The following is a 25,059-nucleotide window of genomic DNA, read 5'->3' as shown; positions in this document are numbered from 1 at the left end:
GTTGTAGTATGATTATGAGGTGACCGTGTTTGTGTAGCATGATTTTGGTGGGTATACAGTGTATAATATTAACGCTATTGACGATTTTTCACAATAAAATTCCCCAAAAAACATGCAAAAAGATATTTTTTCTGATATGACTGTTGTAGTACGATTATCAGGTGACCATTGTTGTGTAGCATGATTTTGGTCATCCTACACTGTATAATATTAATGCTATTGACAATTTTTCACAATAAAATTCCCCAAAAATATGCAAAAACACATTTGTCTGAAATAACTGTTGTAGTATGATTATCAGGTGACCCTTGTTGTATAGCATGATTTTGGTGAGTATACAGTGTATAATATTAACGCTATTGACGATATTTCACAATAAAATTCCCTAAAAATATGCAATTTTTTTTTTCCTGAAATAACTGTTGTAGTATGATTATGAGGTGACCGTGTTTGTGTAGCATGATTTTGGTGAGTATACAGTGTATAATATTAACGCTATTGACGATTTTTCACAATAAAATTCCCCAAAAAACATGCAAAAAGATATTTTTTCTGATATGACTGTTGTAGTACGATTATCAGGTGACCATTGTTGTGTAGCATGATTTTGGTCATCCTACACTGTATAATATTAATGCTATTGACAATTTTTCACAATAAAATTCCCCAAAAATATGCAAAAACACATTTGTCTGAAATAACTGTTGTAGTATGATTATCAGGTGACCCTTGTTGTATAGCATGATTTTGGTGAGTATACAGTGTATAATATTAACGCTATTGACGATATTTCACAATAAAATTCCCTAAAAATATGCAATTTTTTTTTTCCTGAAATAACTGTTGTAGTATGATTATGAGGTGACCGTGTTTGTGTAGCATGATTTTGGTGAGTATACAGTGTATAATATTAACGTTATTGACGATTTTTCACAATAAAATTCCCCAAAAAACATGCAAAAAGATATTTTTTCTGATATGACTGTTGTAGTACGATTATCAGGTGACCATTGTTGTGTAGCATGATTTTGGTCATCCTACACTGTATAATATTAATGCTATTGACAATTTTTCACAATAAAATTCCCCAAAAATATGCAAAAACACATTTTTCTGAAATAACTGTTGTAGTATGATTATCAGGTGACCCTTGTTGTATAGCATGATTTTGGTGAGTATACAGTGTATAATATTAACGCTATTGACGATATTTCACAATAAAATTCCCCAAAAATATGCAATTTTTTTTTCCTGAAATTACTGTTGTAGTATTATTATGAGGTGACCCTGTTTGTGTAGCATGATTTTGGTGAGTATACAGTGTATAATATTAACGCTATTGATGATTTTTCACAATAAAATTCCCCAAAAACATGCAAAAAGACATTTTTCTGAAATAACTGTTGTAGTATGATTGTCAGGTGACCCTTGTTGTATAGCATGATTTTGGTGAGTATACAGTGTATAATATTAACACTATTGAATATTTTTGAATATAAAAAATCCCCAAAATTATATCAAAACTAATTTTCCCAAAATAAATGTTGTAGTATGATTATTAGATGACCCTTGTTGTGTAGCATGATTTTGGTCATCCTACACTGTATAATATTAACGATATTGACGATTTTTCACAATAAAATTCCCCAAAAATTTGCAAAAAGATTTTCTTTCTGAAATAACTGTTGTAGTATGATTATCAGGTGACCCTTGTTGTGTGGAGTGAATTGGAGATATGGATGGAGATATTGAATATTTTTCGTTTTGGTACTGCACTTTGTAGACGGTCCCTAAGCGCTCGCCTCTCCACCCGCAGCGCATAGAGGGCAATATATTTCCTGCAGCCTGGAGGACGACTCGTTTTGGCGAAAATGAGTTTGTAGTCAATAGTCTACCTTACTACGATAGGAAAGAGGCATGTTTTATGTTTTAACAATGTTTCGTTTGTGAGCTATTGATCGCTGAAGTTCGAATCTGCCAATCTCTTTCTAACTTTACCCAAGTCATGTGGCCAGATGTGGTGAAACAGCAGCAATGCTAAGTTTGCTAAAAACAACTTAGCTACATGCTATTGTCTCGATGGCTGCAGCTTTCTGTTTGCATTCTTTCAGAGAGATGTTTTAGGTCTCGTTCCCCTGTCGTTGTCCACAACGTTTCGGTGCTGACACTTTGAAACAGCAAACGGATAAAGCAATAAAAGGAATAACTCACACTGTATCCAGCTAGCCAGCTCCGTTTATCATAACAGCAGCGGGAGAAACTCTCAGCTCCCCCATCACCTGCTGCTGCTTTATCCTCTTTCTCTCTTCTAGTGAAAGTCTTGTGAAATTATGTTTTTGTAGAGAAATTACAAAATAAACTTTAATTTCCGCGGCTCCACTTTAACGTCATCTCCTGAAGCTACCGTCAGCAGGAGTTTGGGTGACAGCAGCTGACGGGAGGGCGTCAATGACAGCCGGAACTGTCCAATCACAGTAGATGAACAACAACAATTCGCTGCCAATAAAAGTGGGCGTGTCCGGGGCGCACTGAGCTGCGCCCCGTGGGAAACGTGACGCAGGCCAATGAGAGAGCAGCCTCAGGTCATGTGCTTGTCAAAAGTTTGAGGGCTCGCATTGACTCTCATTAGGCCGGCGCCCCGCATACAGTAAGTACATATAGAAATTAATAAAATACAATTTGGAATCGATTTATAATGCTGACAGGTGCGGAGAGACTAACAGGCGCATTTTACAAGCAAATACTTTTTATTTCATAATGATTTAGCATTATCTAATTAATTTATATTTAATATGTTTAAGTAGACTTTCTCTAGATTATTGGATGGGGCAGCGCCCCAGCGCCCCGCATTGACCAGCCGCCACTGGTGTTTATAGTGTGAGATCTGACATTTTCAAGGACCATGAACCCACTTGAAGCTCAAACTGATGCCTCAACAGATGGGATGTAACTAAATCTCTGATGAAGACATGCTGATTTTTAAAAAACAATGTATTTATTAAAAATGTTCAAAACAATGACAAGACCTTACTAATTTTATGACAGCCTGCCACCATTACTCACTTTACCCATTTTTCAAGTAACCCACTACCCTTACTCATTTTTACCCATTTCTTCCATTTTTCAGGTAACACCTCTGTGGTCACCAATTTTACTTATTCTTCAAAGGGTTTTAACATTTAATCAGCATTTCCTATCTTTACAGTCAGGTTATAGCTCAACGTTACGGGAAGGTTATGAAAAGGAGGTGCAATATCAGTGCTCGGCCGTTTTCAAGAATCTGAAAAAAGTCATTTCCTCATGTAAGAAAGAAGCAGACATGTTGTAACAAAAAAGTCAATTTAATCAATGGATATGTACAGCACATTCCTGAATCAAAACAGCAAGTCATTATCTCTTCATATTGAGAATTCTCAACTTCTTTTAATATGCAAAAAAACAAACAAACAGATATACAACAGGTGTGCTTCAATTTCCACTTTTTTTTATTTTTTAAAAACCTCCCCTTATTGCACCAGAGCCTTATAGACTTGAGTCCCAGGGTTTGGCGTGAGGATATCAGCCTTAAAAAAAAAAAGACAAAAACATTGAAAACATACTGTAGGCTGACGTCCCTCAAAACAAGGACAAAGTAAAATACACATTACTTGTCGCTACAGATGCTTCCACCACTGTAGCTTCACCACAAACATTATTCAAACAATATGACTACTCCGCTTGCTTAGAAAAGACCCCAAGAGCGTCTATAAAAAGGGTATAGATTAAAATCCATAGCTCGTAAAGGAAAAGAAATCTTTAAAATGGACAGATTTTTGTATGTATGTGTGCTTGGGTAAATAAGTCCAAGTGTACAAATGTGTATAATAAGAATAATAAAGGCCAGGATTTAAAATAGACGCACAGCTTTAGAAAACCGCCAACCAAGACCTGCTGGAACCTTTCCAAAAGCATCTCAGAGACTTTAATGTTTAATTTAGTGGAGTTAAGTTATTCACCATTACATTGAACTAATAATGATCTTTGGCTGCATTTACACAGATACAGAAATGTAATATTTTCATCTGATTCCAACCGATTCATTTCACCTATCTGTGTGTGTGTGTGTGTGTCTCTGAGGACTGTGTGACAACATGATACAGATACACACAACTGCCACATTAAATTCAAGCTGTCGACACACAGACGAAACCTTGTTCCGTAAAAAAAAAACCTCTGCAATTAATAAACACTGAAATTGTCGTTTTTCATTTACAAAATTCGAACTAATAAATCAAGTGAGCGTCCGTATATTTACAAGAATTTTTTTGAATGTTTGTAGCCTAAAAATATACACTAAGGGAAACATTATATAGGAGAACAGACCAAATAAAATGGGTAAAATTTGAATTATTTGCACCTGTGTAAATCCAGCCTTGAAGATAATCAGGATGCTTGGAAACTCTGAATCTGGCAGTGAAGCAAAGGGTTTCTGGACTCTAACAGATATTCTGACAGATTCTACAACATTAAAATGAAAGGACTTTTTCACAAGGTCCACATTATATTAAAAAAGTAAAATAAAAAGGACAAATCAAAAGGCGATTGCAACACTAATAACTGCAGATGGAATCTGACTCTGGTTGACGTGCTGGTGTAAAGCAGCTCTGCAGTGGAAAATTAACCCCCGAAACCTTTTTACTTTTTAGGTGCCATAAACAAACCATAAAAAAGTATAAAAATGCAGCAGGGTGTCAAAGGTCACTGAAGGAAATAAAAGGTAGTGAAGCTTCTATCTTGACGGGGGGAAAAAACAATCACAAAACATCACAACAGTTAATATATGTTGGCTGTATTAACACCGCTGATGCAAACCTAACAAACCTGATACATGTGGACACTGTAAGCTTTAGTTCTTCATGCTCTGATCAGTGTAGCTGGGATAGAGGGTCGATTTTAAGCATTATTAATACACCAACACCCCTCTGTGCATGCAAACAAGTCTTCTAAAATTCGTGCATGTAAATAATGAAGTATGTGTGTGAGCGTTCAGAGGAAAGTGTTTGGAAAGCAGGCCCAAGTTGCCACCGCAGAGCAAATCGGAGACTCGTGTATGATGAGAGCTTCTATCACGGCTACACGTTCCTGAGACCAAAGATCTGGATTTAATCAAGAGCTTTTACCAAACATCAAGAAGTGTTACTTCTTAGTGTATGTTGCCATGATGCTAGTGCCTAAAGTCAATGTGAAAACTGTGATGTCTCTCAGCTGCAGATACAGAAGGCAACATTTGAAAAGAGGTGCAGAGCTGAGACTGACATGAGGAGGCTGTAAAGGCTAAAAAGATCTGAGAACATTAAGTGCATTCGTAGCTAATTTAGCCAATTAGCTCGTCTAAATGTGAAATACTGTGCATATGACAGGTTTTTCTGCTGAAATTAGGGTTGTTTTTGGAAAAACGGCGCTGGTGAGCAGCTACTGGTTCTCAATAGAATTGACACTATAATGCAGATTTCATTAAGACGATGCACTTTTAAGGCAGTGTTTCGCTTCAATAGGTCTTCAAATACGCAGCACACAAGACTGTGTGACGACTATCATGGAAGTTTATTTCACGTCACACTACGAAAAAAAACTCTATGATCCCAATTTAGGCTATATGCAATTCATGTAGTGGATAACAGCCACTTTTCCGCAATGTTCCCCAATTCTGCGATCTTAGCAAATACTTGCGATGTTTACTTTGCTGTTAGAACTTATAGCCACAGCTACCACAAAAAGAACACAAGTTGAAATAAAATGTATGCTTCCTTCCTCATGAAAATGTTTGTGAAATGTTTGTTTCACTTTAACAGAATGGAGCAAACTTTTGATGAACAAGTGTACCTGACCTAAAGCGAAGAGGTGAAGAGATGCCATGTTTAATCTGTGCGATTAGAGGCAGATGACAAGTAATTAAAAGAGGGAAATGTTCCTGTTAGTAAAACATGAAAATATGACCCAATGTTTTGACTGAAGCTGCTTTCTGCGCTGAAATGTTGCGTGAAAATGTTTCACAATGACGGAGGTTTTGATCAGAGATGCTGAGTCAGGCCTTAATACAGCTGAGCCTATCTCGCGCTCTCCTAGACACACACACACACACACACATACACACGCACACACACACAGCAGCTCATCACTCAGAGACTTTAGCCGCCTCAAAATTGACAGCCAGCTTCCTGTGCTTCCTCTTGGAGGATGAGCCGGGGGTGTGGCCTGTCGATGGGGGGTTTTGCCGAGGAGGGGTCATGGGCACGGCGTCTGCTGGGCTGGGACTGGTTGAGGAGGGGTTGCTGCTGGCGGGCTGTTGGTGGGGCTGGTCTGATTGGCCGGACGCCTGGTTTTGGGTTTTATGTGATTGGTTCCTGGCAACGGTGTGGGCGGCGCTGTAGAACTCTCGGGTATCTTGGTTCTTCTTATTGGCCGAGACTCGCTTCTTAGTCACCTGTCGATGTTCAAGAATAAAGAAAAGCCTACTGTGTTACTGGGGGGGCGGGGGTGCGAGGCGATGCCTGGTTGCATCGGCGATGCCTGACAGCCATCGCTGATGCAACCCTAGCAACAATTATTCATTTCTTTGTGTGTAAGTGTGTGTGTGTGTGTGTGTGTGTGTGTGTGTGTGTGTGTGTGTGTGTGTGTGTGTGTGTGTGTGTGTGTGTGTGTGTGCGCTGACCTGTAACGGGATGAACTGGTTGTGTGAGCCGATGGGCAGTGATGTGGCAGGTTGGGGGCGAGCAGCACCGGGGAAGGTCCCAGTAGCTCCGAAGAACGGTTGGTTCTGGTGGTGGTGGGGAGGCAGAGGCATCCCCCATAGAGGTGCGGGGTAACCCTGGGGGGGCAACAGCAAGCCACCTGCAGAACAGAGTGGACTGATGAGAAAACTGCCTACTGAAAAGCTACAGTTAATTTACTTGGACTATGGACTTTTTATTTCAAGCAAGACAGAAAAAAAGACCAACAAATTTACTAGAAATATAGTGAATAGTTGCAAGTTACCGTTTACATCCATGTCTGTTCAGACTCATATCATATATACTGACGATTTAGAAGGAATTTTAATAAAATCACCACAGTTTCAAGGTGGGCACCCAAGGTCAGTGTCACCAATTCAGTATCTGACTAAATGTGAAATATGGTCACAAACTCCCCTTCTGTTCCTGAGTTCTGGTGTTGAATAACTATCAGAAAAGTGTTTTTGTAGAACATTATGATGTTAAAGGTGAAGCTTTTTGATCTAAAACACCATCACTTCATCATTTCATCCTATTAGACATTTGTGTGAAACTTCCTTCATAATAAGCGTATGAATACTTGAGTAATGGCCAAAAACGTGTTTTCTGAGGTACCAGTGACCTATGACCTTTGAACACCAAATTCTTATCAGTTTGTGTCCACGTTGACGTTTGTCGCAGCTGTAATGAAATTCTTTCCAGGCGTTCCTGAGAATGGCACAAATCTGAGGTCACAGTGGTCAAAATCTAATGTGTACATCCTTCAGTCCAAATTTGAAAAACTCAGATATCGGATTCACAAGACTGGGACAGACAACCTGAAAACATAATGTCTCCAAATCAGACAGAAAAAAATTGGAACAGTGGAATTAATGGGTAAGACAGGGGGACACTTACTTGATTGGTTGAAGACCGGGTTCATGGCTCCGATAGGTGGAGGTCGTATCTGGCCCATCCCGGGGAACATAGGAGGTGGGAGGGGGAAGCCTGAGCCCACAGAGTTCTACAAATAAACAAGAGGAAACAAACAGGAAAAGGTTTAAATGGAGATCTTAACAACTCTTCTGATATTTTCATTCATATTTAAAACATTGTGCTATTTGGACAAACAAGTATTCAGTTTACCAGTCTTTAAGTAACCTGATATAATCATATTCAGGATGTCAGCCTGTTTACTCTTTTTTTCTCTTCTCATTTTTAGACTGAAAATAAAAACACTTATTTTGAACTTTCTTTGGATAACAGATGGCTTTGCAACAGTAATTCATTAGATGACAGATTCCAAAATATGAAGTTCTGCTTTTGTTGGGTACAATTATAAAGAAGTGTGTTCTGGTTTATGAGACCCTGTCAAGAATTACTCATCACTTGCCAACATTATTTCCTGATATGAAAATAAAGATAAGTCTCCATTTATTGGCTGCTCTTTAAACATCTTCAAATCTTTTCTCTGCATTTTGAATGATGGATGGTTCAAATAAAAGCATCACATGCTGTGTGCTGCTTCTAAACAACAGCTTAGTGATGATCTCGTGGCAATAATTCATTATTTATTTTAGACCCTACCAAGTATAACTGCCACTAAACCGAGAACAGCTGGAAGTGTTGAAATTTTATTTTGTTTTGATGTTTTAAATCTTTGTTCTACTTTATTTTATGTTATTATTCTATATGTGTTATCTTCTTATCTGATGCTTCTTTTGTTCACATATAAACACAAATGTGTGTGTGTTGTACCAGTCTTTGTAAGGCAAAGAAAGCAGCTTTCTCCTTGGCATCATTTTCTGACTGACACTGTGGACCGTGAACCATTAACCCGTTGGACAGCTTCACCTGACACACCACCAGACCCTGAACACACACACACACGACAAGGTTTGGAAACATTAGAAAAATCTGTGTACTTTTCAGGAGAACATGACACATAGTAAAAAAAACACAGAGTGCGCAGTGTTACCTGTCTGTTCCTTATGAGGCTGAAATCGGGTGGTGCCATGCCCAACCCCACACACACACACGCCAGCTCTGACACCTTACTGGCCAGCATGGGGTTGGGGAGGTTGGCCGAGGTGGAGGACGCAGGAGGAACTGGTGAAGCTGTGTCTCCGTGTGGGACGTTCATGTTTGCAGCTGGAGGGAGAAAAAAGTAGGAGAAAAAGACAGAGAGAGAGAGAAAAAAAAAATGGTTGAAATTGTTAGTCAGTAGTAATTGTAGACCTAATTTTAACTACTTAATCACGTTGCAGTCAGTAGTAATGAACAGTTTGTTACCTAGTTTTTTGGATGATCGTCTCCTGTTCTGCTGCTGACCCGCAGAGGAGGCCATCTCCTGGGGGGAGGGACTTCCTGTTCCAGCGCTGTCAATCTTCAGCATCTCCTTCAGCATCATGGTTCCCTTCTACAACAGCACACACACACACACAATGTCAATTAAATTATCCTTTATAAAAATAAAATGATTGTACGTGATTGTACTTTGGGAACGGAAAAAAATGTTTTTCAACCAATGGGTGCCTTTTATTTATACTCACCATGGCAAAGGACTGTGGAGACAACGGCCCGTCTGATTGGCTGGTGGGTGCTTGTGCAGGGGCAGCAGGAGGTGGGGTACCCTTGGAGATCATGAGACTGGCTATCAGGTCCTCAAACTCAGTGGTGTTCTAATGTGAGAAGAAACAGCAGAGTAGATATTACCCCTGCCAACCTTAAAACTGTGTACTCTCCCTTTACAGCACTAATAAACACACAGAGGTTAAAAGTGTTTGTACCTTATTGGCTGTGTTCTGTGTGGGTAAAAGAGAGTTGGCATCTTCATTTTTCTTCAATAGCCTGATGTTACCAGTTGGGGCCTGCAAAGTCCAAACAAACACATTAAGTACATATATGAAATGTGAATCTGAATATATGTATAGAGCTATATAAGGCTCCTTTCTCCTTCATTTAACACACACAAACTTACATTATTTTGCCAGTGAGCAGGAGGTTTGGTAGGAGGTCCTGAGTTCTGCAGAGTCTGCCACACATTACTGTACTCTTCTTTACCCTGGAAGGAGAACAGAAAGCACATTTAAAGCACCACAGCTGTCAGACAATATATATATTAAAAGGAGTAAAAGTGAGAGGGAGGCTTGACAAAAATGCCCCTGCTTACCTTGGCCTGTTGTTTCTGGATGGGACCCTTAGAGGGAGAGCTCCTGTTGCCTTGGGACGCTGCTTTCGCCGTGTTGTGTTTGTTGTTGTGCTGCAGAGGTGGAAGAAAGAGATAAAGAGGAGAGGTTTGACTATTACATTGTTTCCAACAGCGGAAAGAAAAAAACTGTGAAGCTGTGAAGGTGTCTTACTTGTGTTGGTATGAAGGGTGACCGCGGTGAGTGGTTGAGGCCGCCCATCTGCCGCTGGGAGTTATAGTTGCCGGCCGCGGCGGGCTGAGGTTTGACGATGGCGGTGAGCTTGTGGGAGGTGTGATCCACTCGGGCGCCGTGGGAGAGGTTGATGAGAGCGCAGGGAGGGAGGCGGTAACCACGGAGTGACGCGCACCTGAGGACGCGGACGAAAACAGTCACACGTGATCAAATCAGAAATCATTTTGGTGTCAAAAGGGAGAGTTTGAATTGACTAGTGGAGCGGGTGTAATTCTGAACAGCTGTTTAACTTGGAAATATTAGCCAATTAGCAAACAGCTGACATATTTCTACAGTGCTGTGTTTACACATACACTTATGTATTATATACAGGTTTGTTTGCTGTAATGTAAGAATTTGTTTTGTTCATTTTCATGAAAACGACGTCTTTTTTTGAGCAGGACTTGACTGCAGAATTACTGAAACAGCAACAATCATACAGCAGATTAGTGTACTACAGTATTAAATTACCTGATGTTGAGACCTCCAGCAAATTCCTCATCAAAATGCACCTCATAGAGAACCTCTGCCTCCCGCTCAGCTGTAAGCACAAACACAGACACAATATTAAACTGAATGATATGTTTTTTTCTTCATATCGTCACATCACACATCTTCACTTTACCCCTGAAAATGGTCGAAGCTTTGGTAGAATTTTTAATCTACATGAAGAAATGAGAGGAAGACAGTGTGTGTGTACTCACCTCCTTTAATGCCGATGACGGTTCCTCGGAGTCCCAGAGGGACGGTGAAGCTCTCCCTCACGTTGATGACTCTGTCAAACAGGCGATACTCGCCATCGGGGTCCGGGACCACACCCTGCTGCTGCTCCAACGGCTACACACAGACACACACACACACGTTTAAATGGGATCAAATCTGGTAAACAAAGCTTACACAATGACATTTCTTGTTTGTTTTTTTTTTTACATAAGATGAATCAAATAGAAGGATTAATCAAACATTTGTTAATGACTGATGGGGAATTTATGAATGTGAATTTGTGTAGAGACTAATAATGAGTCAGAATATGAACAGGGTTAATGTAAGTAGCTTATAGTCATATTGACAGGCTTTGATATAATTTTTTCCATGCTTATTAAAACCAGTTTGTGTCATTTCCAAACTAGAATTGACCAATTTCAAGAAACTTTATAACAGTGGTCTCCAACCCTGCTCCTGGAGAGCTTCTGCCCTGCATGTTTTAGGTATCTCCCCACTCTAACACACCTGACTCTAATTATTAACTTGTTATCAAGCAGCTGAAGCTTGTCAAGGGCTTGATAACGAGCTTGAATATAAAACATCCAAATGTGATTTACTTGTGTGGGCATGAGACCATAATAAGATGTGAATAGAGAAAAGTTTTTTATGATGTAATATTTCGACACTGTGCTCACTGCAAATGGAAAACACATCTATCTTCATTTAATAAGAGGCTGAAAACTAAGAGCCAGATATTTCAAACCTGAATAAATAAAACCCAAACTGTCTGAGTGGCTACATGTCACAAGAGAAGAGTGAGAAAATGTATTGTTGACTCTTTAAGGTGGAATTTTACAGCATGTCACCAAGAAATAGATTTACATTTGCTTTAACCCAAAATAATAAAATACCGTCAGACTGACATGCTGGTGAAATGAACTTACCCTGAACAAAAGGTGAGGCTTGACAGTCACACGGACTTTCTTCGTGCTCTTCTTCACCTGAGAGTATGACAGAAACACATTGTAAGGACATAGGTATGTGACACATTTTACAAGCTCTCTCTCTCTGTGTGTGTGTGTGTGTGTGTGTGTGTGTGTGTGTGTGTGTGTGTCACCTTGGATTTCTCCACTGCCTCCTCGATCCTCTCAACGATGGCCGTGTCCAGCACCTGCAGGTCACATGACGACCTGCTGATGGAGCTGACTGGGTGGCTTTTCAACCACGAGGTGATTTCAGACACCTTCTCGGCCCTGCGGGACGTCCATCAAGTAATTTAACATCCAAAATCCAGTCAGATTAGCATTTAACATAGAATAACTGCAGCTAAAATCATTTCCTAATTGAATACATCTTTATCTGTGATGTTTTTTGGGTTGCAGACCTTTTTGGAAGGAAGATTATTTTTGGTGCATGTGAACACTGAGTTCTGCAGTAAACACAGTCTTTGCCAGATTTGCCAGAACGTTTTTTTAAAGGAGATAATGAACAACAGAAACCACAGTTGGACAGAGTTTTGGGTTTCTCATAAGTTGTGCAATTACATCGTGTCAACTGTCTCCAAAATAACAAGAGACAGAATCTATTGTACAAAGTGTGATGGGTTTTTGTGTGTGTGTGTGTGTGTGTGTGTGTGTGTTTGTGTGTGTGTTTTTTTTTTTTTTTTTTACCCGTTCTGGTCCTCTCCAGGCCAGATGTCATCCTCATAGAAAACATCATCATGGCTGTTTCTGGACACTGAGTTTAATACCTCGGAAAATCTATTTAGGCATAAAAACATCAAAAATGACACTTCTTTCATGAATAGGCTACTTTGAAAGTGAAAGCTTTTCTAATGACCACTGTTTTTTTTATTGTTCTTACCGATCCAGGTATTCAGCGAGCAGTTCCTCCACAGCAGCAGAGTACAGCCACTCTTTTTCAGTTCTCTTGGTGTATCCGGGAACTTCTTCATTCTTCTTGTTGAACTTCAGATTCAGGCCAACGTTAGCTTTTTGCTCACCGCAGGGACTGGGAGCAGAGAAGAAGAACACATTGATACAGAGAAAAAGCAGGAACAAACAACCATAGATGATTTATGATGCATTCAATGTTTCTGCGATACATCAGATTCCAAAAGGTGACTAAACACTCACTTCCTCTTTGATCCTCTGCCAATGAAAACACTTCCCGAGAAGCGGGAGACGAGGTAGCTGGTGACGCCGAGGCGAGATGCCAGGACGTATCCGGGACTGTACTTCACACAGTATTTCTACAAGATACACACAGATGAGTTTTTAGGTGGTGAGAATGAAGTATACTCTCAATTGAATGCCTTAAAAAGTGTGTGTGTGTCTTACATGCTGGTTCTGAATTAAGGGCTCCAGCTGAGGCTCGTGCGGCACGTTGAAGACCACACGGACCCGGCCGTCTTTGATGACATCACTGGAGTCCTGCACCTGTTCGGAAAGTTTGAAAAGCGACAGATATTTAGAAAAGGAGACACTTTTAATGTAATCATGTCACAAGAATTACGACTTATCGTACAAAAACGTAATTATCAACATCATCATGTTTATATATGAACTTATCGTATTATACATGGACATCATTTTTTGGACCTCAATATTGCCACACTTCACATTAGCAGCTAAGAGGCTATTCATGTCACACTGGCTAAGCTAGTAGTGTCCTTCATTCCTCACTGTGTACGTCCTGAGTGGAGACTGCAGAAGAATTAAAGGTAAATAACTCTGTCCCCAACCATAATGGCAGTCTGTGTTTTTACACAAGTGTAGCACCCACTCTCCACTCCCACCCCCTGTCTCCCATGCATTATTATGCTATTATCACTATATCAGTGGATCAGATCTTCAAATGACAATAATATTGTTTATCACGATAATTTTTCGCACGACAATATATTGTCCAACAAAAGTAGTTATCGTGACAGGCCTAAGTGATGCTAATCCTCAAGAAGCAGAGATCAGATAACGTACCTCTCCAATGGCACCGTAGTACGGGTTCCCCACCATGAAGACGGTAGTTGATGGAGGAAAGAGCTCGTCTAAGCTCTTAAAGCAGGTCAGGGACGAGTAAAAGGCCTCGATGTCCTGTTAAAGATGAAAGGAGACGCAGATTTTAAGAGCGGGTGGGTAAAACAGGTGATGAAAGAGTGGTTTATTAAGATCACCAGTGGAATGTACTCTGTGATATGTGCCTCCCTTCACTAAATCCTGCACTAGATTAACACATTCACACACGTTGTTTGCAAAGTTTATTTAGTTTATAATGAGTTAGCTTGTCTGCACTCCTCAGCTCAGGCAGGTTCCTCTTGTAGCCTCAATGACCCTGATGGGAAACAGCACAGTTTAGCATAAAATCTGAAACTAGGTGATACTGCAACTCTGTGTGTGTGTGTGTGTGTGTGTGTGTGTGTGTGTGTGTGTGTGTGTGTGTGTGTGTGTGTGTGTGTGTGTGTGACAGATATATGGAGAGAATACTCACAATAACCTCATGACTGTAAAAATGACTCCAATCTTTTCTCAATTGTTTTTTTTCTTCAGTTTTAACAGTTTTTGCACAATTCTATGAGTTTTATCAGTGTATTCCTTCTTGTGTAAATATATATATATATATATATATATATATATACACATGTATGCATGTACCTTAACCACAGTCTGGTAGGCGAAAGGAAGGACTTGTTTGGACCACTGTTTCTCTAGCTCCACCACCCCGTTGGCTTTGGGGACGTATTTCCTTCCCGTCAGCGTCTGGCCGTACAAAACCACCACTGTCTCATTCACTATGATGCCTTTCCTCTTCATGAAACTGTGAGGATGAAAGAAAGAAAGCAGTTGTAATGTTAGGGAAAATACAATATTCTTTCTCAATACAACTATCTTGTTATAACACCTTTACTTCAGCATTCATTTCATTTGTGTCTTACTATTCAGTGATTCCCTGGACGTCTTTCACCCAATCCTTCTGCTCCTTGTCTGACAGGCGGTTGACTTTGGTGGGAGGGGGAGTGGAGGGTCTGTCATAGATTCTTTGGACACCCGGCGGTTCCTCTAGAGAAAACCTGCAAAGCACAGTTGAATATTTGACTCAGAATGGATGATTCAGGGTTATTATGCATGCTACGATTGCTGCTATGTGTTGAATCTGGTGCCCCCCAGTGGTAGTTTAGAAAAAGGGTTATCTTGTTCAGCATCCACTGGGATTCTAATAAAAGATGGCATTTTATAAGGCACATTCGACACATCACTGTGGGCAAAGGTGTTGTTCTCACTTTGTGTCTCCGTCCGACACCGCGATGATACGAGCTTCCTCTAGATGCGGCCAGTTGACAAACACGGGTTTGCCGAGTACTCGTGCAGCAACGTCATCACAGACCTGCAGATGAAACGGTAAAATAAAACAAAGAGAGAAAAGAGGCAGACAGTAAGTGTGAATGAACGGCAGGAATATATACCATGAAACTTCAAAATATCTGAACAACAGACAAATATACAGTTAGTGAGACATGTGGACAAGAATACACAGAAGCTTATACCCTTAAAAATTATTCATTCTGTTCAAATTCATTCAAATTCCTAATTAGTTCTACTCTAAACTAAACTTATTCCACACCAGCTATAGAGAATTTCTATTAGTTTCATAATACATCTGCCTATTAACATTCATGTCAGTTAAATAGTTTATTGAATATAAATATGTTTGTATATATGTATTTATAATAATATAATACATATATCAAATAATACTGTAAAGCAAACTTTTAAAGAACTCAAAGCTGGAGTGTGTGACCACAGTCTACTCTGTTGCCATTTGGTCCAATAATATCTGGAAAGTCTAGAAGAGGCGAACAACTAAATGATTTCATCTCCATTCAAGTTAGCAGAGATTAAACTGAAAGTCTCTGGGTGCAAAATCAAACAGCCAGAGCAGGAATTTACTGTACACTGTGAAATACAGAGAGATTTATCTGGCAGTAATAGGATTAATCAGCATTGTGTGAACTCAAGTTTAAAGCACTATGATCCTATTTTAACTATTTTACCATGAAATAACAATTTAAAATCACTTTTGATGCCTCTTTTATTCCCACTCTGTGCCTCAAGCTCCTGTTCTTGCACTACGCAATTTGGGTTGTACTGGTAGCTGTTAACTGTTCCCAACTACATTTTAGCACACAGCTGCAGTGGGTTCAGATGTTGATGAAATGAGATCAGCCAGAAGCACTGTGAGGGATTTCACAACAGCAACCCTGTGTCCAGACCACAAGCATAGCGTGGGCAGCTCATGCTATGCTTGTGGTCTAGACACAACATAACTGTTTTAGTGTGTAGGGTTCCCTCATGCTTTAACAGTGCAGCAGCCTCATTGCTCAGATATCAATAGATTTAAATGCACCAGCGTCCTGTAATTACCACTTGTAAGCAGCAGAGGCCGCTGTTGTTGCTGCTGCTCAGCAGAAGTTTGACAGTCTTGCTTTGATTCCCCAATAAATACTTATAGATTAAAATGAATAAACGCAGACAAAAGCTCACCGGCTCTCCTTCCTGGCTGGGGAGGATGTCCAGGATCGTGTTCTCCCCTCTGCTGCTCTGCTGGAACACGACCACGCCGCTCTTCTTCTTGTAAAACTAAGAGAGAGAGGAAGAAAAGAGAAATAAAGAGCATTAAATATATTTGTTTTTCTATTATTATTATTGTATTTCCAAGTAAAATACAAAATAGCAACACATTTAGTCTTAAAATGAGTGTAGCTTCATTGTACACGGCTCTACCTTGTGTCTGATGTGTTGCAGGGTGGGGAAGCCGCAGAAGTACAGAGCCGACTTATCCATGCGCCTGCCCACGTGATCTAACCCCACGTGCCAGGCATCCATGGCGATGCTTGCTTTCCTGTAACATACAAACACAACTCCATTAACCTGTGTGGAATGAAAATGTGGCATCAGTTCATTCCATGTTAAAAATCAAAATCAGGGCTGTGTGTGTGTGTGTGTGTGTGTTTGTGTGTATCTACCTGGCGTGGCAGTGGACGATGTCGGGGAACAACTGAGGCAGGCTGGAGCTGTAGGAGGAGTCTATTTCGGGGTCGTACGTGTAGACGGCGCACTCTGTGTGACAGTTCCTGGCCTTCTCTTCTTTAGTCAGCTTATGATTGCAGGGCTCCATGGCTGCCAGCAAGCATCTCTGTTAAAAAAACAAAAGCACAAGAATGCACCATGACTAAGCACAATGGTATTATTTTATCTCCACCAATGTGTGTGTGTGTGTGTGTGTGTGTGTTCACCTCATCTATGAAGGGAATGAGCACCACAGCCTCCCACTCCTGCTGCTTCCCATTGAGGTCTGTTTTAAAGTCTAGAGGGTAGTACTCAATAATAGGTGAATTTTCACTGGTCATCAGGTGCTGAAACATTAAAAACATAATTTTTGTTATTTCACATGAGAGTCCTGCGTGATCCCTGAATTTCTATAGGTTGATAAATATGTAAAATATATGCAAGGTGTGTGTGTGTGTGTTACCCTGTAACTCTCTGGCAGCAGCGCCATGCTGGCAGCAGGCAGGACCGCTAACAGCTGCTGGAAGGGCATGAAGGGTTTTCCGAGATCGAAGGTCAACTTTAACCCGGATATATTCCTGATGTCGGACAGGAAGGGAGCGTAGTGGTAGGGGTAGAACCTGGAGAGAGACATATGCATTAGGTAAAGACTGATTTAAGATCAGGACAAGAGGAGATAAATGAGACTGTTTTATTCATCACTATCTAACATCAGTGCTTTAATGACTCATAACTTGATTTGTTTGAGTTGCTTTTGCAGTCTTATAGAATGATAAAAAGCAAGTCCAGATTTAGTTAAAGCTGCAGTGTTTCAGAATCATGCCTCTAAGTTTTATCTTCTTATTTAATTTTATATTGTTTGTTTTGTCTTTTTAAGTTTTTTTTTTAAAGTTTTAGTCCAGCTTTTATTAAACTCCATTTTACTATTACTTTAATATTTTTTTTATCTTATTTTTATGTATTATTTTACTTTACTTATCACTTATTTTCTCTTGTGTGCATTGGTCTAAATTCTTTTTCCCCTTTTCTTTATGTCGTCACTTGTTCTGTCTTATTATCAGCTTGTCAATCAACTGTGAAGCACTTTGGACTAAATTAATCTGTATGAAAGCTGCTATATAAATAAAGTTGGACTGATTGCTGTATAGAAATCTGTGAGTGATATATGATGTGACGACCTCAGGCTGCCCGAATGAAAACAAACAAAAAGTAAAGAATAAGTGCGATAAGAGAAAAGTTCTCACCAGCTCCAGGATTGGACGCCATGGTAATAGTAGTGCAGAATCCACTGGATACCTTCCACGTAACATTTGGCTTGCTGGGCTAGAAACTCACTGCAGACATGAGGATAAAAACAAACGTTAGGGATCATCTGCAAATGATGTGCAGATGTGCATCTCTCAATTGATTTATGTTAAGTTTGTATTTGTGCTTATACACTCACTCTGACACAACATCCACGCCCATTTTGGTCATATAGTATGTGCGTTTGTACTGTCTGAACTCCGTTTCAAACATATCCTCCTCTTCTTCCTCGTCTTCTGCCGCTGCTCCTTTACCTCCTTCCGTCACTCTGTCTGATAAGGTCAGAGCTGCCAGACAGAGAGACGAATCCTACACACACACACACACACACACACACACACACACACACACACACACACACACACACACACACACACACACACACACACACACACACACACACACACACACACACACACACACACACACACACACACACACACACACACACACACACGACAAATCATTAGGGTTATTGATACAGGACTTGAACTATACATGAAAACACTGAGTGAGTGTTGCAGTCTTTACCTCCTTGTTGGTGTCTTTGCTGGCAGCTTCCTTCTCTGCTGCCAGGCCCGCCGCCTCGTTCAGATACTTGTTACCGACTTTACTCTCGAACCACTTCAGGTCCACAAACACGTCACTAAAATGTTCCCGGTCAAACTGAACAGAAAGAGTTTCTAGTTACTGATAATAAAAAGTTCTAATGACGGTTTGTTAGAATACATGCCATACAATTCATAAAAAACACAGCAAATGGATCACTCAGTTTCAGACTTTTGGTTGTACACACATTTGAATAACAAAAAACAGCACTAACCACGTTTTAACAAAATAATTGAAAAACATGATTTGTTACATTTAACTTTTATTGATTAATTTGGAGTTTTAGAGTGTTGGTGTGTTGTCTCACCTCAGCAAGTTTCTCCAGGTATTTCTCAAAGTTCCTAAGGTTGAGGTGGCCATTCTCATTCAGATAACCTGGGTAAAAAAAAGGGTCAAATTCAGCTTTGTATCTTATGTATGTAAACAAAACAATAGAGACATAGTGCAACTAAATCCAACCCACACTCATAGGGGAGAATAATTCATTGCTCTCCACTGATTTTGTATTGTTTCAAGGTGTCTCCTTATCATTTCTATCTGCTAGTAATCAACAGAAAAATGCCCTAACAGGTGCTGTGTGGTGAAATGCACTGCCAACCAAGTGGCAACATCTGAGGCTGAAGAATTTAAGCCAATGCAAAAAAAGTGCCAGAAATTGCAGTTCCCTGAATGGCCACTTGAGGCTCACACCAAAAGCCAGTCAATCCTCATAGACCCCCATGTTAAAATAGCTAACTTCACAGCAAAATAAACATGTTTACATCCTGGTACAAAACACTTTTCTTTTTTTCAGCTCTATAGTTAATTCTCCCTTTCATGACAAGTGTACAGGGGATGAATTTGTATACAACTCACCAGTTTAAATTTTGTTAAGGGTTGAAATGATACATAATTAAAGCCATGACCAGTTTGATTGACAGGTGTGTGCCGTCACAGGGAAGTTGCTACAGCAACTGGAATAACCCCGATTCACAGAGAGTAGCTGTAGCCATCGCTATTTCAGTGTGTTTGCAGTTCATTAAAGTTTATTGTAAAATGTTGTGTGTTGGATAAACAGTGTTTTTCTGGTAAGTACACTTTGTTTTAATGGTTTTAAGCCTGGTTTTTAAGAATTAGCATTAGCACAGTTAACCACAGACTTTGATTGCATGCTATGCTACCAACAGGGTAAAAAAAAACACAGAACGAAGTTTTTATAAGCTGCTGAATTGAAAAACAGTTTCTTGCTATTCTGCAAGAAAAGCAGGGTCAGGAGGAGGGACAATGAGACAGACTGACATTATCGAGTTTGTCAATATACTGTTTTCTCTCTGGTAGACATAGGGTGCTAAAATAAAATGTTTTTAGCTAGCAACATTATGTTTTATTAGCGTTTCTGCCCTTGGTTGCAATATTACACAAAATCTGGTTTGTGTGCTTTCACAGTATGACGTGTTGCCCTTTTGTTTGATATTTACATTCAACATTCTAACTTGCATTGAATATAAGCGAAATGTAAAGCTTGATTTTTGTGTGTGTGTGTGTGTGTGTTTCTCACCCCCCAGGCTGGGCAGTACACTGATGTAGGTCTTATACAGCAGTGGCAGAGCGTCGTGGTTGATGTGAAGATGAGGAAGGTGAGGGATGAAATCGTTCCCCACGAGGAACCCCATTAGAACCCAGTCGTCTATTATTCGCTCCAAGTCATAGTCAGACCCAATGTGTTTCTAAAAAAAAAAAACAATTATAAAACATAATCAGCATACAAGTGTAGTAAAGTGGTTTTTAATAAGACACCAAAATTTGACCTGGTATAAAAATGACGTATTTGTTTCAATAATTAATCTGGGTTTTTACATAATTCTATTGACTGTATTGTTTATCTTAATTATTTGTCTGTTTGTGTGTGTGTGTCTCACCCTGATGTCAGAGAACTCATAATCAATGTACTCCCTCATGAGAGACAAGTGTAGCAAGTGGAAAGTTGTTTCCTCTGGAGCTGTTATCCTACAACGGAAGAAAAGAAAAAGAACATTTTAAAACAGAGTGAGACAGAACAGACGTGTAAATAACAGTAGAGAAAACAGAAAAGAAGGAAGGAGAAGAGGAGAGCGTGTTAAACCTTTTCTGGTTTTTCTTTCCTCCGAAGCGGACCTCCTCTCTGAGCAGGGAGAAATTTGGCTCGTGGCTGGTCAAACCCAACATGATCTACAGCACAGAGAGGGACAGACAGTGTGAGCATCCGGACAGTTTCAGTGATAACATACAATTTAAAGCATGTGTACACAAACCCTACCAGATCAGCATCTAGACCGTATAGGCAGTGTCGGGTGTTAGGGTTGTGACTCGGCTTGCCGTTCTCAGAGCGAATAAACTCCATGATCTTATGTTCTCCCTCCCCTGGTGTCTATAAGGAAGAGAAGAGAACACGCACACACAGTATGATCAGCATTGACTTTCTTTAGCTGTCATGGAATCACAATCAGCTGTACACAAATTGAAATGCACACCTCATGACCGGACAGGTAGACGCTGACATCCTGCCACAGCCTGTCAGTGGAGAGCTTGTTGTGGACAAAATATTTGAGCTGCTCCTGGAGTCTCGCCATGAAGTCAGTGCCTGGAAGACAGATACATAATTATCATTATAAATATTGCTGCCATTGCGTTACAAATATGTTGAGCTTGTTGTACAACGATGTCTTTCCCAACCTCAGTTTGCTATTCTCATACAGGGAGGTGAGACTCCCACCCCTACTAGGCCTATACTATTTATTTAATTTGGTTAACAGCTTATTTTAATGTGAAGTTAATATTTATATGACTTTTTGTATCAATTGATGAAAAATGTGTCATGTAGTAATATAGAAAATTGAAGATTTGATATGTTGAGATGCTTTATAGGATCAAATGGAAATGAATACATATTCAGGGTGAGCTTCATGCTTGAAATCAATTTGATATTAATATAAATATAAATAAACAAATATTAACATGGCTGTTTCTGTATCTCCATATGACAGTATATGTAAAATCAAACAAATGGCAAATTAGATGAACTGTGTCCTGCTGTAACAATGTGTTAAAAAAAAAAGAAAGCATTTTAATTTATAATTTGACTTTTAAATTACAATTTGATTGGAATTGTTTATTTCATTAATTTTACAATACTCTAAAAGAAGAAGTTCTTGCACTCACAAAGTAGGCTATATTTTATCATGTAACATCACCACCCCCCAAAAAATCAAGACTTTTTGGGACATTTCATGACCTTAAATTATGCAAATCTAATATAAAACTTTTAAGGATCTGCAGGAACCCTGATTAACCAGAGACAGAAACCAGGAGGTCAAATATGCTGCCAATGTTAAATGAGTAGAGACTGGTGGAGTGATCAAATGATCCTCAGATACCTATGACTCTAAGTTTATTTAATAGATAAAGCATTTGAAAAAATACAAAACTATTTCTACTGGACTTTAACCATCCATTTGCCCACTCCACACATTCCACTGTGGTTCCTTTTATCAGTTTTATTGTGTGATGTTCATGTTGTGTTAAAGCTTCAGAGCATCACCTACCAGGAGTGATACAGTTGGAATCAAAGCGAGCCTCTGTGGGAAGCACCTCTCCTTTATCTAGAGCTTTTTTTATCTTATCCTCTGCTTCTTTGGCGGACCTAGACACACAGACATCCACCCACACACACACACACAAAAGACAATGTAAAAGAGAGTGGGTCAGTCTCAAGCTGTTACTCTGCCTGCAGACTTTTTATTTTTTAATCTTAAACAAAACAGAAGTTGTAGCATTTTATTTCTAGTGTGTTGGGGGCTCAATCCTGTTAAGAAAGTTTATACATGACCCAAAATACCAAAAAGAAAATAAACAGACTTTGAGATTGAGAAGAGTAGTATAAAAAATAATAATAATAGTAATAATAACACTGGATATGTTATCATCTGATTCTCACACACACACACACACACACACACACACACACACACACACACACACACACACACACACACACACACACACACACACACACACACACACACACACACACACACACACACACACACACACACACACACACACACACACAGAGGGAACACCTGCACTCTTCTCTACCTAAATCTGCGTCCTCTCTGCTGGTTCATTTTTGCCCTCGGCGCCACGCCGTCCACAGCCATGAAGAAGACCTTGCGCGGCTTGATGATCCTGAAGAGCACCTCCAGGTAGTGGAAGATGTCTGCGAAGATCTTTTCCTCTGAGATGCGGAAGTGGACGTCCTCGTCGTTGGGGTGGGAACACTGGTGGATGATCCCATTCATGTCCAGGTAGAGATTGTCGAATTCTGGAATCTGAAGTGAAAAAACAAACAAAAAATAATGCAATAATTGTGTGTGATAATGAGTCAAATATACACCAAATAAGTGTGGGAGTAGGGTAACCTTAACATGACAAATTTTGCTCATCTTTGTCCATCAACACACAAATTCCAATGATTTCCTCCAAATTAATACAGACAAAGAACCTGTAACCTCTCCCACAACACTGACATGTTAGTTTTCTAACAAGGAGACAAAATATTACCAGTTGTAGAGCTTTTAAAAATGATTTTCATCATCAATGAATCTGTTAATTATTTTCTCGCTTGGTTGTTTGGTCCATAAATTATCAGGAAATGTGTATTACTGCTTCTGACAGCTTCAAATGTCTTGTTTTGTTCTAACCAACAGTCCAAATAGATTCATTTTACTCTCATAGAGGACTAAAGAAACAGAAAAGATGCACTTTGAGGAGCTGGATTGCTAAAAAAATATGACTGAAAACAATTAACTTGTTATTAAAATAGCTGGTAATGAATTGAATATGTGGCAGCTTACCATTAATCAAATCTAATCATTCTCTTACTATAACTATATGGACTTCTTGCAGGTCTAATATGTTGTATTTTGCTCCTATTACAGCATAGTGACCTTTAGTATCACAGAGGGGTTTACTTGGTGATTTTTCATATCCAGAATAAAGCTGATCACAATAAAAAAGTCTTTATTTTGGCTTCACACACAGGTTTGAACTGTCTTACGCAACATGAGTGACACTGAACAACGTCCAGCTGATGAAACCGCCACTCAGTCAGTGAAATACTATCTTCCTCCGCCGCACAGCAAACTAGGTCACCAAAAAGTCCATAATATGCTCCTCTTAAGTTCGTAAACAACTGAGGGACTCATTTGAGTTTTACTTCACAGTTTCCAGTTAGTTTACGTTGCAAGTTGATTACACAATTAACGCATTTTATGCAACTGACGTAGTGTAACGTAACTTGTGTAAACTGACAACAGTAACTAGCGGAAGCCTCTATTCAGCTAGTTAGTTAACAGTAGCTAGCTGACTGTGAGCTTTATTGTTGTTTAGAATGTTCCTGCCCAACAAAGACTAAACAGGCTGGTAAATAGCTGATATAATAGCTAAGTTATAGTCCGACCTGTGCTATGGTGTGTACATGAAGAGGAGCTAAATATAAAGCTGCTTAGTGTTGGAATTCCGCTCCGTCGTTTGTGTGTGTGTGTTATTAAATGACGAAGGTGTTTATGTTGGAGATAAGAAAGCTGTCCTGTTGGTTAGCTAAAGCTACGTGAACTATAACGCTACGGCCCGCTACGCTTAGCTCGCTGCTAGCTGAGCAGTGAAGCTAAAACATCTCTGCTCTCCTACCTGATGTTCCTTCACAACTTCACTCAGACACGGATAGCGCTCCGAGATCCAGCGGTAAAACTTCGGCACTCCCATCTTGACTGCAGAAACCTCAGCCCCCGAATTATAACACAGTTCAAACCAAAGCGAGACTTAAAAACAGACTGAACACAGTGCAGGGTTAACTGGGGAAACTGACAACTTGCTCTCACTGGAGTCCGGTTTTGTTTCCAACGGCCCCGCTAACTAGCTAGTTGTCCGTGGTCCGTCTGCTAAAACGTTCCGCCGCCACCCAGGAAACGATCGTTCCTCTTTTTTGTTTTTGTTTGAGTTTCGTTTCTTCTCCCTGTTCGGAAACCTATTCCTAGTAGAAAAAAAGAAGAATAGATAATTTAAGAATGGTGATAATTAGAGCCCAACCGATAACGGATTTTTGGGGCCAATACCACTAGGGAGTAATATCGATGTAACGGCCGATATAGAATAGATATATGAATACACATTTATTGCAATGATCCATCAAATGTTGTCACAGTTTAGGAA

At 39.8% G+C, this 25,059-nt stretch overlaps 1 protein-coding gene across 2 annotated transcripts; it reads right to left on the bottom strand.

Annotated features, from left to right (window-relative positions):
* Positions 1 to 3,328: 3,328 nt before the first annotated feature.
* Positions 3,329 to 24,735, bottom strand: xrn1 (5'-3' exoribonuclease 1). 2 transcript variants are annotated; one of them, XM_062428413.1, is made up of 40 exons: positions 24,538 to 24,735; positions 22,945 to 23,177; positions 22,392 to 22,489; positions 21,321 to 21,430; positions 21,107 to 21,217; positions 20,933 to 21,018; positions 20,730 to 20,817; positions 20,369 to 20,537; positions 19,139 to 19,206; positions 18,754 to 18,888; positions 18,362 to 18,531; positions 18,162 to 18,251; positions 17,381 to 17,537; positions 17,145 to 17,264; positions 16,875 to 17,044; positions 16,633 to 16,750; positions 16,393 to 16,488; positions 15,132 to 15,235; positions 14,787 to 14,921; positions 14,506 to 14,668; positions 13,834 to 13,947; positions 13,195 to 13,293; positions 12,991 to 13,106; positions 12,719 to 12,865; positions 12,526 to 12,615; positions 11,973 to 12,108; positions 11,800 to 11,856; positions 10,855 to 10,987; positions 10,622 to 10,691; positions 10,091 to 10,286; positions 9,901 to 9,990; positions 9,709 to 9,792; positions 9,518 to 9,598; positions 9,281 to 9,409; positions 9,021 to 9,147; positions 8,707 to 8,879; positions 8,487 to 8,600; positions 7,647 to 7,752; positions 6,692 to 6,870; positions 3,329 to 6,463 (listed from the first exon to the last, which is right to left on the bottom strand). In XM_062428413.1, exons 1-40 carry the CDS (start codon positions 24,610 to 24,612, stop codon positions 6,155 to 6,157), a joined length of 5,046 nt encoding a protein of 1,681 aa, XP_062284397.1. In that variant the 5' UTR covers positions 24,613 to 24,735; the 3' UTR covers positions 3,329 to 6,154. The 2 variants fall into 2 exon arrangements, with proteins under 2 accessions (XP_062284397.1, XP_062284398.1); XM_062428414.1 differs by lacking the exons at positions 3,329 to 6,463; positions 6,692 to 6,870; positions 7,647 to 7,752; ... (15 more) ...; positions 13,195 to 13,293; positions 13,834 to 13,947 and adding an exon at positions 13,972 to 14,185.
* Between the last annotated feature and the right edge of the window lie 324 nt (positions 24,736 to 25,059).

The sequence above is a fragment of the Scomber scombrus genome, chromosome 11 (assembly GCF_963691925.1).
Source record: "Scomber scombrus chromosome 11, fScoSco1.1, whole genome shotgun sequence".
Lineage (NCBI taxonomy): Eukaryota > Metazoa > Chordata > Actinopteri > Scombriformes > Scombridae > Scomber > Scomber scombrus.
Note: the sequence above shows the minus strand (reverse complement) of the source record. Positions and strands in the feature narration are given on the sequence as shown.

Excerpts from the sequence above, each read along its gene's own strand:
- xrn1 (XM_062428413.1), bottom strand. The coding sequence starts at position 24,612 with ATGGGAGTGCCGAAGTTTTACCGCTGGATCTCGGAGCGCTATCCGTGT. Across the intron at positions 13,948-14,505 it reads CCTACCAGACTGTGGTTAAG|GACATCGAGGCCTTTTACTC; the intron begins GTACATGCATAC and ends CATCTTTAACAG. Across the intron at positions 10,988-11,799 it reads AGCCTCACCTTTTGTTCAGG|CCGTTGGAGCAGCAGCAGGG; the intron begins GTAAGTTCATTT and ends GTCTGTGTGTAG.